Source organism: Sceloporus occidentalis, unplaced genomic scaffold (assembly GCF_023333645.1).
Source record: "Sceloporus occidentalis isolate IW3139 unplaced genomic scaffold, rSceOcc1.0.p SCAF_3, whole genome shotgun sequence".
Lineage (NCBI taxonomy): Eukaryota > Metazoa > Chordata > Lepidosauria > Squamata > Phrynosomatidae > Sceloporus > Sceloporus occidentalis.
In genome coordinates, this window is record NW_028316983.1 from 31220631 (window position 1) to 31244033 (window position 23403).

The following is a 23403-nucleotide window of genomic DNA, read 5'->3' on the forward strand; positions in this document are numbered from 1 at the left end:
TTTTATTGCAATGTGTAAAAGTCTATAAAAGCTATGCAAAAGTAAAGCAAAACAAAACAAAACATGTAGTACCTATGAATGGGTTTGTGTTTCGCTTTGCTTAACAGAGCTACACTTTTGAAATTTTTCACTGTATCCTTACACAGTTATTTTGAAAATTAAATGCTATAGCATTGCCATTATAACATTTAATCTGTAATGTACATTTACTTGGAGGCAAGCTCCATTAATTTCATCATGGACCTTCAAATTTCAGTTTTAATCTGCAGTCCTGTACATACATAACTGGGAGCAAGTCCTGTTGAACTCACTGGGGCTTAATTCTGAATAGACATGTCTATGGTTGTACAACACTGTACCAAAACAAAATGCAAGGCTAAAGGACTGCCCTTAATCTCATCCCTTTTGTGCTATCTTCCAGAAAGATTAGGTAAAATCCCTGCCATAATAAACAGTTTATCCTCTTATCTGTATCTAGCTGTCATCTCATCATTATGTCTGCAACTATAATAAAGTAGCGCTTCAACTGTTTTCTTAAGTGCTATCAGATAACAAGAATGATTTTTTCTTTTGGAATTAAAGACTTTTCTTTTGAAAGAAGATTATCTTTTTGATTCTGTTCTGTACACTGCATCCATCTCTGTCTCTCTCACAGTCTTTGTCTCTCTCTCTCTCTCTCCTGTGCCACCCCAAAGCCAAGATAAAACCAACTGTGTTTTCAGTTTCTTAAATCCAGTAACATTTTGCTAAGCGATAAACTAAACCCAGTGCAGAGAAAAAACTACAAAATATCATCATTTAATATATTTTGAAATATCAAAGCTCTCAGATCAGAGAAAACTGAGATAAAATCAACTGTTTTTATTACTGCTATTCTGGCCTTGAAAAAGCTTTGGCCAACACAACTTCCAGATCTGCAATCACATTAACTGCATAACTGCAAAAATAGTTAAGGGTGCTTACAAGATGACTCACATGATCATAGTATTTAACCATGAAGCAGAACATGAAAAAGTTATTTTATTTTCAGACAACAACTTCCAAAATCCTAGATACTGGGAGTTATAGTTTCAAAATATTACTTCCCTGGCTCTGGAATGTAGGGAAGTAAATGAGGTGGAAAGAGACAGCAGTGTATGAAAAATTGAGCTATAGAAGCCTGAAAGTTCAAGCGCTATTTCCCTTGACATTCAGGAAGTGATTCTGTTACATGAAGTTGCAATCCTTGAGCAATTTAAAAGCATCAGGACTGCTCAGGACAAAGTACATAGGGTTGCACATCACAACAGAGTGGGTCATTTTGTGAAATGGACTGTGCTGTCTTTTGGCAGTTCTAAAACTGCAGGTGTAGATCCTGCTTGAGAGTGAATCTGCCTGCAGTTTTCCAGCTATACTGGAAGCAAATTTGTACGCATTTCTCTACTAATTGTTTTATCTTGTTTCCAAGATCAATGCTGTTTGAGTGCTATTTCTTATGCAGCCAAAACACAAAAGGGAAGAATCAGCAAAGGAGAAATGAGAACAGTTTAATGAGGACTGGGGTGTATCCAAACTGTATAAACGTAGCAGTTTGATGCCACTTTAACTGCCCAGGCTATATCCTCTGGAATTCTGGGATTTGGTGAGATGCCATTACCTGAATAACAGTACTAGTTGTCTCCAGCAGAGATTCCTAAATACCCTAGAAACTAAAAATGCTAGGGTTCTACAGGGTGGAATCACTGCAGTTGAAGTCGTATTAAAATGCTATAACTGTATAGTGTGGATACACTTATGCTCAATGACCACAGAATACAGGCAATGTAAAGATAAAGGTGGAATGGGACTGCTGGAATCCCAAACAGCAGCACTCCCTGTTTGCAACATTTTGTTGCCAAACTTGTATTTACATATTTCTGAAACAGACCTCCCTTAGGAAGTCTGGCTTGGTTACAAGAGATGCTGTAAATAGGATGTTGATTCTTTCTTTTCCCTAATTGATACACTACTAGTTTGGAAGCTGGAAAGAACACTATTGCTCAGCAACTGTCTGATGGTTCACTGAAGTCAAAAAACAAGGACTCAGTTGTCTTGGCAGAGCTGTGAAAAACAGAAGAAAGGGAAAAAAACCCACCAGCTTGATAATGGTTGTGTCTCCAAGGATGCATATGAGGCTGTCTTTGCAATTCTAATGAATCCCAATTCTCTCCTTTTCCTCTCCTTTCCCTTTTGCAGATTGCCCTAGAAGAGTGAAGAATGCTGGATAGGGCTATTCTCCTTCTCTTCCTCTATTTTTTCATGTGTTCCCTCTCGTCTCCTCTCTACCCAACGCTCCGGTGGGTGACTTTCACACTTATCCTCTGGCCCACTCAATTAAACAAACATTGGGTTGGATCCAAAAGTTTAGGAAAGTTTTGCTGACAGTAGAGGTCAAACTGGTCAATATACATGGTCATTTTTTAAATGAAAAAGGGTTCATTTACAGACATCTGTTTGTCATTTTTTCTCAATTGTTTATCTTGTATTTAGCCTGCTTTGTTTTTGGAAGGTAAAACAGGTATAATTTGTTGTCAAGGCACATATCTTAAAGCAAATCTTATTATAGAAGGGGGAAATTAGTTAATCAGAGAAAATAAATATTCCTTTTAATATCTAGTTTGACCTTATTAATTGGAAAGGCAAAGCCTTTTATTTCACTCTATGTAACAATAGGATTGTCTCCAGTCTCGAAAGCTATTTCTTCTCCTTTCCCATCAAGTAGATGCAATCTCCTTAGGTGCCTTTGACTTGACCTTTAATTACCATTCAGAACTATGCTTCAGACTATGCTACCACACTATGTTTCAGTAAAGAAACACATGAATGTGTAGCATAGAATGACTCATGACAAATGTATCCTCCATCTTTGTGACTGAACATGATCAAGATCTGATGATTCCTTTGTTTTTAGGAAAGGCTACAAGGTTTTTCCCCACAATTCACTGAAGCAGTGACTTCCACAGGGCCAGGTTAAATCATCTGCCACTTGTTGCTGTTGTTGGTGTTGTTGTTAATTGCCGTCAAGTTGACTTGGAATCATGGTGACTCTGTGGAAAACAATTAGAAACATACTAATGAAGAGGAATTTCTTTGCCCAGTGACTCCAACAGAAATTAGAAGACCAGACTTAGTGAATCAAGAATCCAACTTTATTGAAAGAAATGCTTTCCTATCTCACATACTGATATTATTATTATTATTATTATTATTATTATTATTATTATTATTGCTCTGTAGATTTACACAGCATTGTACATACAAACAATAAAATAGATCAAGTAAACCTGCCCATGGCATACAATCTAAGAAATATATTAATAGACCAGAATGTGAACAGAATAGGGGATCCTGAGTTTAATATCTGTACATTCTAATATTAATATCTAAATGTTGCCAGGGCAAATTTCCATCCAACCAACATTGTTTGCAGATGTTTAGCTTAGCTTCCCAGGGTAAATATATATACTAGCCTTCTACAGATGCCTTCCAGGTTAACAATTCAGTCCTTTTTCCTTGCTATCAGAAAGCCACAAACAATTTATGTGTCAGAGAAACAGATAATCTGGGTGAAACATTCTCTGTGTGAAAATCCTTAAGACCAAGGCATACAATTAAAAGAAACTGCAAGCATTTTCTTAAGTTAGCTCTGGATTTTATCACATGGGGGAAAATTGAAAGTTTAAATGGGGTTTATCCTATGAAAATTGCACAATTACTATTAAATTGCAATTAATATTTTCAGACACAGTATGATAAAAGAGCCATTATCCCGGGAATAACCAGAAAATAACCAGGCAATAAACAGTAAGAAAGCATTTTGGGGATTTTCCTATGAATAATTTGTTGCTGTTTATTGCCTGGTTATTCATGGGTTAATGCCACTTTAACCGCTTTTCAACATGACGTTGTGTGCAAAGCTTAATTGCAATTGCGCGATATTCCTGGGATATTCCCAGGATAATGGCTGTTTAATTGCAACGTCATGTGAAAATCTTAATTGCAAATGCACAATTTTCATGGGATAATCCCTGTTTATACTTCCAATTGTCCCCAAATGATAATGTCCTCTATTGAAGCCATATTAGTTATCTATCCAGGTCAGTACCTCTATCTCCTAATAAATATTTCTTTCCAGTTTATTTCTTTACTTCATCAGTTATGCAAGACTCTCCATTCCATATATCAGAATGTGTGTATTAGAACAGTTTTAGAGCATTTACCATACCATCTCTCTGCACTGGCTATTGAACTTTATGGCAGCTGTGGACATTGTTAATCTCCACACATAAGACACTTTTGTTTTTGCAGTAGGGACCCTGCATCTGCCTTTCACAATGCAAAGTACGCATGAGAAAGCATGGGAATGTTAGTTGCTTCCCAATCAACAAAGGAACAGACTTCTGTTGATCGCAGTGGATGCTGACTGGTAATTAGGTAATTAGGGAAACTAAAATAAGATTTACTAATTTACCAACAGTTAGAATTATCACAGAGTTAATATTAAGATGTTGAAAAAGTTAGTTTCTTCGATAACAGCTCCCAGAATCCCCCCAGCCAGCAGTGGCTATCTTGACTGTGGGATCCTGAAAGCTGTAATTCAAAACAGCAAAATTATATTCCTGGACCTTAAAAAAAATCCCTGAGGGAGATTCAGTAGATGATTTCTACTCACGTTTAATATCCATATTGGGGCATGATGGCAAAGATCCCACCACTAAAAAGGTCCTGAATTACTCTCATGTCTTGATTGATAATTGTGTCTTGTGTCAACTGGTGGGTCTTGATTATAGAACTGTATAATTTTCACCTGGTTGACATCTATTTAATGACTGTTTTATTGCACTGACTTTTACACTTTATTTTTTTTTCATTGTGCTGAATATTTGATTTTGTGTGAATACGATCCTGAAATGTGTGTGTGTGTGTGTGTGGGGGGGTTTGGATGAAAGTGTGGCCAATACATTTAACAAACAATCATTGTGAGAAAAGAAGACATGTTCAAAGTATTGTCATATTTCATAGGTAATACTCCACTCTCCTTGCAGGATTGTCTGGCAATATCTGTTGTCAATATACCATGGATTTAAAACGCATACATAGGATTATTCTGAGTGCCTGCAGTATTGTTTTTGGCTTCCTGTTTTAGGTACAGTCCACTACCCATTTCTGGCAAAGCAGTGAGCTTTCAGCTGCAAGAAAGTGGCCCAGTGCAGAGCCACAATCTCTCAGTGGAAGAGCAGGAAGAAGAGAACTTCCTGACTAGCCCTGCTGAGAAAAGGTGGGTGTTATTAGCTCCCCAAATCTACCTGTCAAAAAAATGCAAGATTGTTCCTAAGTGATTCCCAAACCTTGGTCCTCCAGATTTTTGGACTTCAGCACCCAGAATTCCTGACATTTGGCCAAGCTGGCTAAGGCTTCTGGGAGTTGAAGTCCAAAACACCTGGAGGATCAAAGTTTGGGAACCACTGAGATTCTAGGCTAATATCCTGCTTTCCTCAGGGTATAAAATCTATAGTGGTCTTGTGCTGTTGCTTCTCAAGAGTGAGCACTCTGTCAACGCACATGAGGATGGGCACCTCACCTTGAAATGGTGGGGTTCCACCTCTCTTGTTCAGACCCAGCTGCCAGTATTCCCAACACACAGTATTTTCTGGCATAATGTCTTTGATGAACCAGGATTGGCTCTGCTATCTGCCTCCTCGGGTGGCATATCTGTGGGTTTTAAAAGTGTAAGAAGTGTTAGCTAGCTACTTTGATACTAATTTTACTGCCAGGAATGACAAATGCTGCTTGTGGGATTATTCGCTAATGTGCCAGGATAATTTGGGTTTGTTTTTTTAGGTATTATACATTTTTATTTGGGTAGTCATGGACAGCAAAATATCTTTGGTGAGCCTTGCTATGAACATGGATATGTTCCATAGTCTTTGTATTTTACCCAACAGCGGAGTCATTTTTCATGGGGTGATCAGATATCATAACCACAAAGAAGGGCAAGGCACCAAAAAATGTACGGTATTAAAGAAAAGTGTAAAACATTACAAAATAAAAGCTAAAAACACTGATATAAATGTAAATTTATGCTTCTTAGACATCCTCATAATGGAGGACATTTTAAAATTTCACCTGGACAGAAGTTTTAAATCTAAGACATGTCCTAGAAAAGGAGGGTGGCTGATCTTCCATGAATGTCCTTTAAAAATATTATATTAATAAGTGTATTATTTCTTAAAAGGTTTTAAAAAATAAAAAAAATGCACAACACTAGTTTATACATCAGCAACCTAGCCTTTCATGCAAGGGTCTTGGACAGTGAGACAAATAATAAGTTGAGAAAACTATTGGTGTGATCACATCTTGTGTCAGTGATTTACATAGATTAATTATGTAATATATAAGAAAGAAGCACTAATGGTATTCTAGAACGGCATGCATATATTATCAATATTATCAAAAATATGATATACAAATCATAAACCTTAATCCAGTCGCTATACTCATCTTGAATACCCCATTCATTAGCCGAATGGCAAGTCAAGGCTTACGTAAATCCCACATGTGTCTTCTCTTGAACCATAGAGTTAGAAGAGACCACAAGGGCAATCTCCTGCCATGAAGGAATTCACAAAGCACTTCCAAGTTATAACAGATGGACATCCAGCCTCTATTTGGGAAGCTGGATTTAGGCTATACTTGTAAGACATCCATTGTGTACTTTTGTGTAGCCGTGGTTCCATATGCTTGCTTGATGGGCTCAGGAACATTCTAGGTTTAAGAAAGTTAGAATGCAATATCATCATATCAACGATGCATTACTTTTGAAGAAAATAACCACCACCAAAGGCATTTCTTTGATGCTCCTGATTCAAGTTTGTTCAGTTGAGTCCTATTGGTCTTGACTATTTTAGCACTTCTATTTTTTGTGCCCACCTCCCCCCAAAGGTAGCCTCTTCACATACTCTGCCGTTACTCAGAAGCACACATAATGCTCCAGCACAAGTAGCATTTCCCAGTCACTCTAATGGACTGCATGTTCATGAATAAATGTAAATTATGTTTGTTGCTTCATCAAAGTGAAGGGAGAAGCTAACCAGCAGATGATTCTGTGAGTTATGCGGCCGTACAAAGAGCCAATGCAACACAATGATTGTGAGTTTGTGTTTCTTTAGAATACAACGTCATGCAGATGCCATATTCACTGACAGTTACCGGAAAGTCCGGGGCAAACTATCAGCCCAAAAGTTATTGCAGGGCATTGTTGGGAAAAGACTTGGGTAAGTGGAGTATCACTGTTCATTCTTACTATTATTTTGGTAGCCATCTGTCAAGGGTACAGGCTCCTATAATTCCAGTTTACCACTTGAAATTAAACTTTTTCTTATATATGCTCTAAAACCACAGTCCAGTTAACTATAAGTGAGGCTTATTCCATTCATAAGCTGCAAACATCTAAGACTGCATTTGAAGAAAAACTCTTAGGAGAATCCATCCACACTTACCTGTGAAAATCTGGGGCTTCATTTGATAACACCAAGTATAAAACTTAAAAACTGTTCATATGACTTTATCATCTAAACATCTGGGCATGTCATTTTCTAGAGGGATTCATATTCTATTTTCCTCTTGAAATAAAAAAATAACTTTCCAGTGTCATTTAAAGATAGTAAACTGACAGGATAGCACCATTTCTCCATACATGAGAAATAGTCTTTTCCAGGCTGGTTCTCTCCAAATGTATTGGAGCCCAGCTCTAATCACTGCTAGTCCAGCTAGCATGGCACCTTTCTGCTAGTACCTCATATCAGGGAAATTAGGTGTACTCATTTTATCCAGACACTAACCACTTGAAGATAGGTGAATGCTTTTCTTACTGTGTGCCTTCAAGATGTTTCTGACTTACGATGACCCTAAAGCAAACATATCATGGGGTTTTCTGGGGCTGAGAGAGTGTTACTTGTTGAAGATCACCCAGCGGGTTTCCATTGGCAAGTGGGGAGTGAAATCCCGATCTCAGGAGTCCTTGTCCTACACTCAAACCACTGAACCACACTGAGTCTCAGGTTAAAGCTTGCTTTTTCAAAATCAACCTTCAATTTCCATAACTGAGTAGTGTCAATTCACTACAGCCACATTGGCTCTTTTGCAGAGAAGACAGGCTAGGAGATGAAGACCATGAATTCTTGACCAGGCGCCATTCTGACAGCATTCTTATGGACAGTCGCTACCACCAACAGATGGTACTGAGAAATTTCTTGGGAGCCATGTTACAGAATCAAAGGTTAGTAAGCAGATTCATTGGAATACGCAAAGGAATGTTTTTGCAATGTTGTAATCTTGTGTACCTCCAAGATCAAATGCATCCATAAAATATAAAGTATTATGGTTACTTACATTGCCTATGTATTTATGAATGAATGAATTCGTCACCCAGCTCAACCTCCCCTGATCTATCTTCAGCCAGCAGCCTCACTGAGCAAAATAAGTCTGTTCAACTGCTGCTTGGTACCTGCAAGTATGTTTCCAGCCCCTCCTATCAGTAAGTATGGTTGCAATGAGGAACTGCAGTAGGGATCCTCCTTCTGATTATGAGAGCCTTACTCACTGGTGGGAGGCATCTGAAAACATCTTTCTCCTGCATCCTGATTGCCAGCTGAACAGATCTCATTTGCTTTATATGGTTGCTCACTGTTAAGATGGGTTTGGAAGGGGCAGTTACAATTATGGCAATAATGCCATAGGATTGTGACTATGCAGTGTTACAGATCCATAACTCTAGGTTACAAATCCATTACCTCAACTAAAAATGCCAACCATAGTTGGAAAATAGCCAAAGATGAATTACTTAGTTTCAGTCTATTTCATCTGCTCAATGGATGGGAAATAATAAAACGGATATGAGATTAATTATCCTAAAGGTAAAGGTTTTCCCTTTGACAAGTTTGTCTAGTTGTGCTTCACTGTGGGGGGCAGTGCTCATCTAATCTATATTACATAGCTGAGGGAGCCAGGATTGCCAAAGTCAGCTCTATGTGGCCAGCATGACTAAATGCCAAGGCACATGGAACACCGTTACCTTCCCATCAAAGTAGTACCTATTTATCTACTTGCACTTTTATGCTTTCTAACTGCTAGGTTGGCAGAAGTTGGGGCTAGTGACAGTTCACTCCATCATGTGGCACTTGGGTTTTGAATTGCCAACCTTGTGATCATCAGCCACTGCTTCCTGCTACAATAAAAATATTTCAGAGAAAGGAAATGGCAAACTACCTCTAAGTATTCTTCACCTAAGAATACCCTATGAAATTGATGGGAGTCACCATAGGTCAACAGGCAACTTGAAGGCACTTATACACACATTTTTTTAAAAAAGGAAACTGAGTAGAAACAGAAAAGGCAGTACTAAATTTTGTTATTTGTCATCAAGTCACCTTTGACTTATGGTAAACCTCTGATTGAGGCTTCCAAGCATTCTGGTCAACTGCCCTGCTCAGGTCTTGCAAACTCCTGGTCATGGCTTCATTGACTGAATCAATCCACTTGTAATGTGGCTTCCTCTTTTCGTATTGGCTTCTTTACAAAACATCAACTTTACGAATGAGTGACATTGTCTCATCATATCAACCTCAGATTAGTCATTTAGGTACTAAGGGAACTGTCTAATTAAAAATAATAATTGTAAGCTCTGAGAACCTCTAGGGCCGAAGGGCGGGGTACAAGTACTCATAATAATAATACATAAGCAGCTACAGATGGGCAAAGGGTACAAATCTTCTCACAATAGAATCGGAGCCAATGACTTTAACGCTTAGCCTCTCATGGCTTCAAAAACTGCTGCTTGCATTATGAAGGAAGTCTACTAATTTCTCTCAAGCTATTTACTGAAGATTTTAGGGTTTAGAGACTATTGTACCAGATTTTCCATATGATAGAATAAGATTCCATAGGATCTTGTTGCTTGTGGGCAGTAGGATGAGGTTTGCTCTGAATAGATGGATTGAAAATGAAATGGCGTGTCTCTTTCCATGGCGATCGAGTGCCTCTTTTATTCCTATCATTCTATCATTCCACAGTCTGTATAATTACCAGAATGTACTCCTCTACCCCACATAAACAGAAATATTGGCACATCAAGCTTTCTTATTTCTCTTGTTTCTAGGCCTCAAGATGTCAACAATAACCATCTAGAGGATTTTGTCAGTGTCCTGGCCAAGCTGATGGAACTGTAGATCAGCTTATTCCAATCTCATTCTGGTTAAAGGCATTCTCAAGTTTTATGTTAGAAAGATTCTGACTCCTGAAGCAGTGGGAAGAAAACAAGTATTTACCTGTGAGTGTTGATATTGTCAGGAATGCCATTGTCTACCATACACAGCTGCCAGGAAAAAAAAAAGGGTGTGTGTTCTCTACATCTGCTTAGACTGGACAGACTGGTGAATGTATTGTTTGGGTTCAGTTTGAAAATAAAATGGCACGATATACAGCAAAATTTTTATATCCTTTTTTTCTCTAATGAGAGCTAAGATACAGAGGTATGTGATCAACTGGAAAATGAACAAACGTATGGCAGGACTAAACCTCTGACAGGCAGGAGCTTCACTGATGGACTGGGAGTGGACCATGAGGGTTTAATAGAAATAATGGTACTGACTTCAGATTTCAGGGCTGCAGATATCTTTTGCCTGGTATTGTGAGCTAGTGATAAAAATCAAGGGAATATTCACTAGCCAATCAATTATCTTGGAAGAGTGGCCTAAATCCTATTATTACTATTCAGTAGAGTAGACCCGTTACCTACATGTTGACTTACCTCTCAGTTTGATCTAATGGTTTATCTCTAACTGGACATACCCAGTAAGATTCCACCCTATGTCTTTTAAGATAAAAGAAAAACTCACTACATCACAAATGACTGGGAAGGAAGGTTTAGATCAAAGCTAATATATCCTGCAAACTTCCAAATCCAACCGCAAAGCCCCCTTAGGAATAAAAAGGTTGCATATCTCTGGGTAAGATATTATTATTATTATTATTATTATTATTATTATTATTATTATTATTATTATTATTATTATCCTTTATTTATGAAGCGCTGTATGTCAAGGAAGAACACAAAATCTAGTAAAGCAATAAGGGAAGCAGCAGACAAAGCTTGGCTCCTTGTGCTACTGCACCTATTTCAAAGGATAATGCTTTTTCCTAAAGACTTCTCAGGTGTATACAAAGAATCTGCCCAGAAAGTACATTATAACTTGCTTTTGACTGGCTTAAATTTCTTCCGCCATTAAACTCCCCCTGAGTATTTCACAAAATAATGTATATCTCGGTAAACACAAGAGTCGGAAAGCCCAACTATATATGCTTGGTTTGGCAAATCAGTATTTGCTGCAAAAGTTGCTCCATTTGTCTCATCCACTTTATTTGATAAAGAAAATAGAAAAACAACAACAAAACAACAATTTTGGAGCCCATCAGTTTCTACAATCTTGGTGGTAGACAAGGTTTTTATGTCATAATACAAAGTATTTAAGACACTGAACAGAATCCGTGGGGAAAAACACTTCTTTCCTGTAAAAAGAGACTCTTTCCAGCATTACACAGAAGTATTTTCCACATTTCAGTTTCTGGCCTTCAATCTCTTCTTTGGCTCCTTTCCTTTGTACCTTCAGTTCTTCCTTTCTTCTGACATTAGTGTGTTCTGTGAGGACACAAAAAATACTCTCTAAGTTAAATTATAGATTGAAGACAACATATCTTCTTGAATTGATTATTTTTTATGGACACAATGAAGAGATAACCAAATAAAGCTAAAATATGCCATGCTGCATTTACATACAGCCAGAACCTAAATATCAAAAAAATTCTACTTCAATATTCTCTGTAGTGAAGACATGTATTTATAGCTCCATCCTACAGATATTTACAGATGTGAAAAGTCCTTGAGCACTTAACAGGGCTTATGCCCAGTTATGTGTGTATAGCACTGTGGGCTTAAATTAGTAATTAAAAGTTAATCTATGGATTTATTCACTTAAACTGAATGGATTTTTTAAGGAGGAGATGTCAAAATTTAAAATGTCTTCATATTCTCAATGTGAACTGAGCATTACAGTCCTATTCAGGCTATGTGGCAACAGTAAGCATATGCGGAGGGAGGGAATTATACTCCCTACCCCCTCTACCACCCTCTAAACAGGAAGGGCGGCCTGTCCTCAGTTTTCAAAGAAACATTGATTTTACAGGGCTCCAAATTGCATGGAGAATCTCCAAATACAGAGAAAGTTTTCCTCTTAAGAAACCTACCCTCCATTTACAGAAGACAATGAAAAAGGTGGAATTAACACACTCTGTCCCCTTCGTGTGTTTACTCTATTTCACACTGCTAACCCATGAACCCCAAACAGGATAAAGCATATTAATACGATCTGGAATTAAGGTTTGAATGGTGAAAATAGCAAGCATCAAACTCCTGGAATCATTCCAGAACAAAATGCTACCAGGCAAATGAAGGGTAAGTAACACACACACAAAGGCTTTCTTGTTGCATTACAACTTTTCAAACAAAAAAGCACACTCAAATATTTGCATTTATTTGTGGTATAATGTAAAAGCATACAGGAAGCCGTGATGTCTCAGTTATTTTACCTTATTAGAATACCTCTCAACTGATAGCTTCATGTCTTTCCTTTGACAAGAGAAGGGGATTTTTTTTAGCGTGCCCACAGAATAACACAACACATAGCAATTAACTGTCAAGCAACAGAGAACTCAAAATGACCTATATATTAACATTTAAACAGTCTTACAACAAAGGGCAGTATTACCCCAACATTATAGACACTGGGGAGGAAAACCTTCATCCACATGAGCTCTGGTTTGCAGGCTGAGAAGGTTATGCATAAAACATGAGTTCTGGCTTGCAATCTGGAAAAGTTGCTTGAGGATTACTCCTGAGAAGACATGCAGCAAATTGGTATGTACTCTGTGTGTTTAAAAGCTGTCTACACTGACAAGCTAGAAAGACTTACATCTCTTCTTGCTCATTTTGGTTTAGTTCCACTGTGACCTTGGCCATACCCACCACCAAAATGCATCCCTGAAGCCCAAATTATCTGGTCTCTGGGTCAAACATATTCCCACCAGTAATAAACAGGGAAGGCTGCAGCTAAGATTTCATATTGAATTTCTAGTTACAAATACTCCTGGCTCAAAATTGCAAGATACATCAGTTTGAAATCAAATCAGCTGCCTCCAAATCATTATGTATGAAATGGATGTGTTCCTAAAGTCCTGTCAAAGCCTCTGAAATGCACCCTCCTCAAACATCACACTTTACAGCTTTTAAGAGAAGACACAATCTGGCACATAAACTGTTGTGCTGAATTAAATACGGAGAATGCTATTCCTTTGCCAGTGAAGTAAGATTCATCTACCAGTATAGTTGCCTTCACGTCATGCAAATTGCAATTTTAGCAACATTAAGTCTGGGTTGTCTCAGAGTAAAATTTCAATATTCTGGCACCCAGCTTTCAAGGAGATGTATCAGGAATAGTGGCAGAAAATGTCCAAGCCTCGCTTTTAAATCAGGAAGAACAAATGGGTCAAATGTGAGAATATTTCATAACTGAAACATGCAAAACATAAATTCAAATAGTGTGTGAGGTAGTCCAATACCATGAAATAGCCTGAGTAGAGTTGGGTATGATTTGCATCAACATGATTTTGATTTCCATAACATTATCAAGCTCTTAAAGAGCATCAATTGCTCAAAACTTAAATTTTGTAATCTAAAAAAAAATTTTCTAGGCGGTATCCAGACCAGCGCTTTGCGCCAGCCTGGATACGTGCTAGGGTTGCCTCAGGGCGTCCTTTACAGATGCCCTGCAACCCTAGCATGTAACCGCAGCGTCAAAATGGCGGCGCCCTGTCTACATGGGCGTCGCCATTACGACATCATGGCCACACTGCAGCCAAACGGCACAGCATGGCCATTACGTGCGTGCGCAGCTGCAGGGCACTTGTGGCACCCTTTCAGCAGTGCCAAAAGGAGCTCTGAAACGGAGCTCCTTTTCGCCGCATGTATCGCTGGCGCGGCCTTTAAACAGCCATGCCAGCAATACAGAAGAGAAAGGGGCCGAGTGGCCCCTTTCTCTGTTTCCCCGCCACTGTCAGGTTGTCCTTGGGGCATGAAGCCCCAAGGACACCCCTTTCCAGGCCGTGAGGAAGCAGTGTTTTGCCGCTTCCCTGAGACCTGGAGAAGCGGCAGATCGGTGCCTCTGGGGCTGCTGCTGTGGACGCTGAGGCCCCGCTCTGGCAAGGAAAGGGGCAGGTGCAAAGGGGAGGTCTGTATCCCGCCATAATTATCCTTTACGTCTGCAAATAACAGCATGTCTGGCTGCAAAAACAAACAAAGAAAGAGGAAAAGCAGCAGCTATGCAAGAACCTTTGTTACATTACTTTGGGATTATTTTGCTACTTTGACAATATAGGGATACAGCCTAAACTGCCACTAGTATACCACTTTTGTTCTACAATCGTGACTTCAGGTACAATCCCTGTGCTGCTGATACTAACTGCTGATGTAACACTTTGAATTTAACTTAGATAAAAAGTAAACAGCTCAGCTGGTTCAAGCACTTAAACATCTCCAGCAGTTTTCTTTGAGGTGTCCAGTCAGTGAAGCAACAGAGCCCAACAGAATGGAGACACACACAATTAGGCAAGTTTGGTCAGCAAAAGTTTTCATTTTGTTTCTTTCTAGCCAGCTAGCACACATATAAGAAAATCCCATAGTACAGATTTGGGAATGTGATACACCCAACACTGTTGGGAGTTGCAATCTCACAACCTCTGGAAAGCTGCATGATTTTCATCCCTCTCACAATAGAATGTTCTCCCATTGCTTTCATCCTGCTATTAGTAAGAAAAATACAATATTTAATTGGCTGATCAATTCACCAAAGCAAGAATGGGGAAGGTGTTGCTGGAGTACAACCTCCACCAGTCCAGATCAGCATGGCCAACGAGCTGAATAATGGGAGTTGCAGTCTAGCAACATCTGGAGAGCTACATATTCCACATATCTGTACTACAGCTTTAGCAGACTAATAACTGAAGCTGTGAAAAGAAGCTGTATTTGTTTATTTTTGAAACTAGTGTTGTTACAGTAAATGTAAAAGGGGAAAATAATAATATTCCAAGTGAAGACTTAATTAGAAACAACAAGGTATAGCAAATACATCAAACCTGTTGACTGACAGATATCCATACTACCCTCTTTTACTTTTTAATAATAAAAGCAGTGTACAAGAGAAAGGTGGTGAACCTTCTTCCTCTTGTACCTTATCTTCTAGTCCATTGCTCCAAGTCCTTTTCTCCCTTCCCAGCACCAATACTTGAAGTGAGCAAAGGTAAATCATGAAACAACAGACTGATGGGAACCACATGTCCAATTGTATATAGTACCCTTCCTCAGAATGCTCATTTTAGTATTAAAGACTTTTGTATTTGAATAGAGCAAATACGTGGAAAAAACCATACATGATGGCATTTTGTCTTGCTTAATTCTAAAACTGTTGAATACATTGCAAGGTCCCACATACCTCATTCAAAGCCCAGGGCATGGTCTGAAGACAAAGCATGTAGTAGCAATGTTGCCAAAGCTAGGTACCCATGGAAAGCTGCCTGAGCCCATTAATGGAAGAAGGGGGCAGATAACTGCTACTACTACTTATTATCATATCTGAGTAAGATGTAGATTTACACAAAATGACTTTAAATTGTTTAACACCTCTAGTAAGCAAAGGTGCATCCATTAAAACACAGGCCTGGAAAACAGTGAGAATAATCTGAATAATAACATCTAATTAAAAGAATATTACTCTTCCAGGATTCAAAGATATGCATGGCAGTTTCTTAAGATTTTATTTGGCACAGAGAGAAGTGAACAATAAGCATGAAATGAAGCAGCTAGCATGCTTAAGAAAGGCAACATCCAAAGACCCTTACTTCTAGGAAGAGCTGGTCACTAGTACAACCCCCTTTTACCGCAGTGTTCTATATTTTGCCAACCTACTGCTCTGTTCTGCAGCGATCCTGCCAAAAGGAGAAAGGGATAAAAGTTTCAGACAGGAGAGTAAGCGGAGAGCAAAAGTGCTCCAAGAACCAACAACACCTAGAAAAAGAAACATGCAAGCAACAAAACCAGGCCTTCCAGCAACGCTGAAATATGGATGCGCATGAAGGAGTTTCATAACACCTTAGAAGAGAATTTATTCCATCAGGCAGGTGGGATTAGAAGAACACCACCATGTTATCAGTGGTTATTTGAGACTGTGAAAGTAAAAGGAAAATCTTGTCTTGTGAGAAAATAACTATTTTATTATGATCTTGATGCATAGCAGTTGCTTTGAAGAATAATTTTGATTAACTATTCATGTTACTAGAAGCCCTGGTAGAACTGAAATAGAAACTCAAGCCTGCTTCTCATCTTATTACCACTACCGCTAACACTGGGAAGCCATAAGGCTACGAGTTCAATACTAGCCAGGGCTCAAGCTCTACTCAGGCTTGCATCCTTCTGAGGTCACAAAAATGAGTACCCAGTTTGTTGGGGGCAATTAGCTTACAATTGTAAACCGCTTAGAGACTGCTTAGTTCAGTATGAAGCAGTATACAAATGAAGCTGCTATTGCTATAAGGCTATTAGGAAACCAATGTCAGGGGTAGAGATCCTTTGGCTTTAACATATTTTGCACTACAGCTCCCATAATCCCATGCAAGCAGGGGCTTTAGGGATTTGAAGTCCAAAGTATCCAGAAAGCCAAAGATTCCCCAACCCTGCTCTAAGTAGACCAGAAAACCAAACAGGCTCTGTATGGTTAAGAGTGGCACCTAACAGCTGCTGTCCGTATATCTTACAATTTCTAAAGATGGAAATGCTCTCATAAATAACTTAATGTTCCTACTAAAAGCAAATTGGGAAATGTATATACAGTTAGTTCTCTGCATCCATGGATTCAAGCATCCACAGTTTGAAAATATTTTAAATATATATAAATTCCAAAAAGCAAACCTTCAGTTTGCCATTTTATATAAGGGATACCATTTCACTATGCCTCTGCATTTACTGGGACTTGAGCACCCACGGATTTTGTTATCCACGGGGGGTCCTGGAACCAAATCCAAGGACCCACTGTACTGAATCTAACTGAAGGTAAAAAAGCAGGCTATGAAGATTCTTGGCATGTCCATAGTCCTCTTCAAATCTTCTCCTCACTCACAATAAACCAGGGGTGGGCAAACTGAGGTCCTTGAACTGATCCCATGTAGTCTTTGGAGTAATTTCAAGGGCCCTAGAAAAGCATTCAGTTTAGCTCACTGTATAAGGAATCTGTCCCTTCCCCAGCAACGTCTTAGGTGCGTAGAAAGAGAGAAGCGCAGCAAAAGAAGAGAGAAATAGATGGACACATCTACTTTTGTCTTACCACTGTCTTCAGCCTCACCCACCACCAGCATGCAGTTTCTGAGAGATTGCTCCTTAGGGCATACAGCTATTTATAGAAATTGGTTCCTCACTTCTGACATAAATACCTTAAAGAGACATCAGGACTATACTGCTGCTTGCAGTCGAGCATACTCCTTGCTCAACGTTCTTGCCACAAGTACATTTAGTGTGACATTTGCAAAGGGGTATGTCTTCAAGTGCATGACACATGATTGGACAAGCTGTACAACTGGGTGCAATGACTGACTGCCAAGGGTCCCAATCACATTCATTACTATTGCTTATTATTATACAATTTATGATGTTGCTATCATCATCATCAACACCACCACCACCTATTTATATATTACCATCAATGTAAAAGCATCCCAGATGCCAAATTAAACATATACAGTTGGTCCTCCTTATCCACAATTTTTTTATATACGGATACAAGCATCCACGGCTTGAAAATATTAAAAAAAAGTTTAACTTTCAAGTATCAAACCTTGATTTCCCCATTTTATATAAGGGACACCATTTTGCTATACCATTGCATTTAATGGGATTTCAGCATACATGGATTTTGTTATTCACGGGCGTTCCTGGAACCAAACCCCAGTGGATAACAAGGGTCCACTGTATCTATTAATGAATGGGACCAGGCTCATCCCTCCCTCACACTTTTAGTATATGTATGGAGAAGTTCCAAAGAGGGCAGGAAGTCGGGTATGAATTCTGTCCAAGTGACAAATGTGGTCCTGGAAGCACTTGTATGAATAAAGGATGATAACATTTTAAATAGTTTTAAGGGCATAACAGAACTCCCACTGTAGAGGAAAAAGTATACCAGTCCAGGTGAACATCAAGTGGCATCTGAGGTGATGCCTATGAAGTGCATGTGACAACCTGAAAAATAAAAGCTGGCTATGAAAACAAGCAGCAACAGCCTGTGCCAGCCTTGTCCAACTTGGAAACCATCAAATTATAATTATGCTGCCCTGGGGATTCTGAGTTTTCCAGCACATCTGGAGGAGGTTGAACAAGGATGCCCTGTGGGATGCACATGGAGCTTGTGAAGCATGCCTAGTCACTAATATCTGAAGGGTATATTCTTTACATTTGTGTAAAAATGGAGAGAAAAATTCAACAGAGAAAACAGTCTTAAAATACAAACTATAAATTTTACTAAGACAAATAATATTTTCCTACTGTCACTCAATGGACTTTACTTAAGTAGTCAGAGCAAAATCCCTTCTGGGAAGAAAAAGAGTTCCAAGGGGGTGTTTACATGACAAACAAAATTCTCTTAAATGGTCCTCAACATGGGCCCTCAGATCTTTTCATTCCCCAAATCTATTGTACTACTATGCCCAGTAGCCTCAGCCACCATAGCTATCATAGGAACTATAGTCCAAAACATCCAGTGTACAGCAGGTAAGGGGAATGACTGACTTTTCTGGTTGCAACATGCTGTGCTTCCCAAAATAATGTTTTATGATCAACATTTTTGACCATATGGTTACGTTTTTTCTTAGAGGTTTAAAAATGAGGAGGAGGGGAAGATTCTAGATACTCTAAGTGACAATGATCTTAGTTGCTGATTCTCAGCATAAAAAATGCAGGGGCAGCAGCCTTGTAAAAGTTTCTGATGCAGGGCCAGTGGAAGTTGCTTAGATTTCTCACAATGTTTCAGAGCAACACTACGATGGGAGTTTTGTGGGAATTAAGATAACTGTTCCTATACTCAGCTGCTTTTTAAAAAGGAGTCTGGAACTGGATGTGTCTGAGGATGCCAGGGTTGTTCTAAGTGTACTAGAAAAAGGACTCAATACAGAAGTTACTTTATCACTTGGAAACCCTCAATTAAAAGCCAGTAGTGTTACAAGCCAGAAAGAGTAGTGAGAATGCAAAGCCAAGATGCCCACCACTAAGAGGAGATACACCACAGAATATGGGAACACAATTCTGCATAAGACTTCTTCCTAATATCACACAATCCAATTTTTCTCTGCTGCCCTCTGTTCACTTTCTCCAAGAAGAAAGATTGTTGTAATATCCACTTTTGTCTTCTCACCTTTTCACAGCTTTATGTGCCAACATTCTGTTGCCTGCTAGGAAGGTAATGCTGCCAAGTATAGCCAGGTACTTCAGGGTCTGAAACATATTGAGTTGTGTCCAGTAGACATACATGAGTCCTAACATAGCTGTTAAGAAAAGAAAGACACAATAGATGGTGAAACTGGGTTTGAAAAGATGGAGCATAAACAACACTCATAGCAAAGGCAGTGTAGAATAAATGCATACCAGTTCTCAGTTTCCATTACTTTTTGGACTACATGGAGGCAACTGTGAATCTATATTGCAAGACTACTCCAGATTCCAAAATTGCAATCATTTACCATAAACTGAGAAGAAGAGAGAGTGCAAGACCCACAAGACTATATGAGAAAGAGAGAAATATCATTCTGATGCACAGTCAGGATTCAGTTTCCAACCTGATTTGGGACATATGAGGACTCTTTTTACTCCTGAGAATCACCCTGGAGTGTGAACTGAAGCTGTGTTCTGCCTGTTTTGGCCCAGTTCATCACCTAAACAGTTCAGTGCAGAAATGGGGCAGGAATATTTCTTTTCTTCAATACAGACACTGTCTAAGGGTAAATCTAACCCAGTATATACTCTGAACATCTACATCTAAAGAAAAATCATACAAGCTTCATACAACTTTTAATCTGCCATTTAGTTGGTTAAAGAACTCAATAAATACTAATTTACTGCTTCTAAACAAGAGTGGCAGTGGCTATCCATTTCATCGTGAAAACATGAAGCTATGGAGATAGTGAAAGAAAACATTCATTTGCAGGATTTTGAAGTAGTAGAGGATGCATTCCAGGCCACTACACATTTCTATGTTTCTGGGTCAGAGAATTTAGTACCATGACGGTAAAGCAACACAAGGGCAATAACAAGAGAAGCAACAAGACAACAGTAATCTTTAGCCAAACTTGTGGCAGAGAAACCTAGGCATTTTATACAGTCTCTAAGTACAATAAAAAAGGGACATGAGACAGAATCTCACAGGCCTCCTATTTTCAGAAATACTATACACACACTATGTGCATGTGTGTGCACGTGCACACGCACACACGCCAGAAGTTAAACCACCAAAAAGAACATTCTGTGCTATGAAATGTACCTAAATGGAAGCAAGAGAAGCCCAGTCTAATGGAAGCTGTTTAACTGATGGGCAACATGTGTTCAGCAGCAGACGAATAATTCTACAAGATGGGGTGGGGGGAGGACAAAAGGCACTATTATACCCATTATAGTTAATAGGTTGTCAGCTCATTTGTCATCAGGCTCTTGCTTCAGAGCTTATGTGGTAAAATATAAACGGGGAGGAATCTCTCTGGCACTTACCTGCATGACCCAGATGGAATATAATGGTGCTGGGAGCAAAGCTAAAGTTGGAAATGTTGGCTCCGATCTTTACCCACTGAAATGTTACAAAGCAAACATTAAACAAAAAGACCAATGGACAATGAAACCAAGATTAAACGGACTCTTTCAGAAATAAAGAAGTCTGCCAACTTAAGAAAGGCTTCTAATTATGCACACATGTATGTATCTTTGTGTATGCACATCTGCATATGTAGTTCACACACACCATATCAAGTGTACCAGATTTTACAATCAATTCTGTTCAAAATGACTGTTTGCATAAGAGCTGTAAACCTTTATTGGAAAGTCTCATTGGTGAATACCTAAAACTGGGGAAACTCACACGGAGGCAAGAATTTGGGAGGGTGAGAGATTTAGACATGAAGTATGTTGCTTAGATGTTTTATTGGCACTGACAACAAAGCCATGTGTTTATGTGCATGTGTCTTCAAGTCACCTGTCAACTTATGGCAACCATGTAACATAAAAATTGACACAGCTCCTTGAATCTCTAGCCATACCCTTGCACTGCCCTGTCCCTGTGGTCCTAATCTTTACTTCTCTCAGCTTTCAACCTCATAGTATCCTGGTATCGGCACTGACTGGAAGGTATATACTGGTTTGGCTATAAGAGACTTACCAGGATAAAAAGCAAAAGCAGTGGGGAGAGTATCATGGCTGTGAATGTGTTAGATACCACAGTGGGAGGCCTCTTCTCTGGTTCTCTGAATAGGTGCTGTAGAAAAAAGAGTTCAGAGAAAATGGATCATTTCCGTAGGTAGACAGAAAACTCCGAATTAAGATAGCTACCCTTCATTTTATCACAACTCTGGACTCTATCTTGTGGAATTCACAGCTTTATGGTTCAGACTTTGCTGTTAAGCCACACATAACAGCTTCTTTTTCCCACGACAGTAGCTTTTCATTGTCACGTTTAGGCAAGAAATTACTATAAAACATCACCAATCTTGGAAGCTGTCCAAAAGGTAGTAGGTGCAAATTATTTTTAAGTGCACGACAATTTTATATTTTATATTCCCTGTATATGAAGAGTAGATAACTGTGCCCATTCATCTCATGTGGTTTTCAGCCAAAGTGCTGGAGTTTTTATGTGTAGAGAACAGAAAGAAGAACTAAAAAGGAAATAAGGCATCCTGAGCTGGTGCCGACTGAGTCCTCACCCAGGAATCAAGGGCATGCTTTCAAATTTCAACGTAAGAATAGTAGTTTCATTCCTCTTTCCCTTTCACTATGTGAGGAAACTGCATTACCAGAAACTCTGCATGTCCAACAAAAGAATGTAAATACTTGATGCAAAAAGGTGGTGCCTCAAGTAACTCACACATGGGACAATGTGAATATCTAGGAATCCTGGGAGATGTAGGGAGGGAAAATACAACACAATATAACAATGTTAAATTATTTGGAACCTCTAGTTATAAATGTATTTAGGCTTATTTAAAAAAAGTATCTGTATGGCCAGAGAAATTTGAAAACAACTTCCACAAGAAAGGTAAAAAGAAAAGTAAAGCAAAGCTGGCAACTTATTCCCTGGACTGTACCTGTATCTCCGGTTTTGGAGTGAAAAGACTTTTTGACTGGACTGTGGATGGAGCATCTTCTTCTGGGAATTTTATGACAATGTCAGCCTGAAATAAATGTTATACCTAAGTGAAACTACTCTAGACAGTTTATTTACATTTGGTTAATATGTGACATTATATAATTATGCTGAGAATATGTTTGTTTTTCCCAGGCAACACACACACTGCCAGTTGGTATAAACACACACACACACACACACAGAGAGAGAGAGAGAGAGAGAGAGAGAGATTATCTGTGTGCTAATGCAAACCTGTGAGAGTAGAAGCATTTCAAAAGAAAAGACTTGTCATTGATTCTTTTCTTTTTCCAGCACTAGGAAGTCCTTCTGTGCAGTGTGCATTCATTTTCAGCTTATGTTGCATACAATGGCCTCTCTCAATTCAAAAGACTGAATTTAGGCACTGGATCTTGCTAGGCATAATGTCATGATATGGATTTATATTGGGCAACTTCTCAACTTGAAAGTTATTCCATCATCTCCTTCTTCATTAGTAAGTGGAAATGCCACATAACTTTTTAAAAAATAAAAATAAAATGAGCTACCCAAATGGTTGTCAGACCATTTTTTGGTAAATCTGGAATTGCCCTTGAATATATTTTTTTATTATTTTATATCTAAGCAAGAAAAAAAAATCCAGCAATAAAGCGAGACAATTTTCTTACACATAAAAAAGTAGCTGAAAGTTTAGAGTATGACAGTTTTAAACAATCATACTTCACTTGGGGGAATAATGAGACCAAGATGACAGTAAGAAGATCTCATGCTACATTGTGACATTATGTGGTAGAATATATTTATCCTAATGACCCTACTTATCTCAGCAGTACAAGGGTGGGAATCATATGGTCCTTAA

The 23403-nt window shown here is 38.8% G+C and overlaps 2 protein-coding genes across 4 annotated transcripts in view; one reads left to right on the top strand and one right to left on the bottom strand.

Annotated features, from left to right (window-relative positions):
* The first annotated feature begins 2235 nt into the window (after window positions 1-2235).
* LOC149315733 (pituitary adenylate cyclase-activating polypeptide-like) lies at window positions 2236-10448 on the top strand. The gene is made up of 5 exons (XM_089518522.1): window positions 2236-2315; window positions 5165-5296; window positions 7188-7292; window positions 8165-8296; window positions 10175-10448. Exons 1-5 carry the CDS (start codon window positions 2236-2238, stop codon window positions 10242-10244), a joined length of 519 nt encoding a protein of 172 aa, XP_089374648.1. The 3' UTR covers window positions 10245-10448.
* A 965-nt stretch (window positions 10449-11413) lies between these two features.
* LOC149315734 (dolichyl-diphosphooligosaccharide--protein glycosyltransferase subunit 2-like) overlaps window positions 11414-23403 on the bottom strand; it is a 45492-nt gene continuing 33502 nt past the window's right edge. The window contains exons 13-19 of one of the 3 annotated variants that reach the window (XR_016280393.1): window positions 22507-22593; window positions 21585-21680; window positions 20924-20999; window positions 19578-19707; window positions 16024-16110; window positions 12661-12700; window positions 11414-11713 (exon numbers count right to left, since the gene is read on the bottom strand). Coding sequence is in view for 2 of the 3 variants with exons in the window: in XM_089513968.1 (XP_089370094.1) it covers window positions 16059-16110; window positions 19578-19707; window positions 20924-20999; window positions 21585-21680; window positions 22507-22593 (441 nt within the window). In the remaining variant the exon portion in view is untranslated. The remainder of the gene's footprint in view (window positions 11714-12660; window positions 12701-16023; window positions 16111-19577; window positions 19708-20923; window positions 21000-21584; window positions 21681-22506; window positions 22594-23403) is intronic. The other 2 variants (XM_089513968.1, XM_089513969.1) reach the window with 2 other exon arrangements.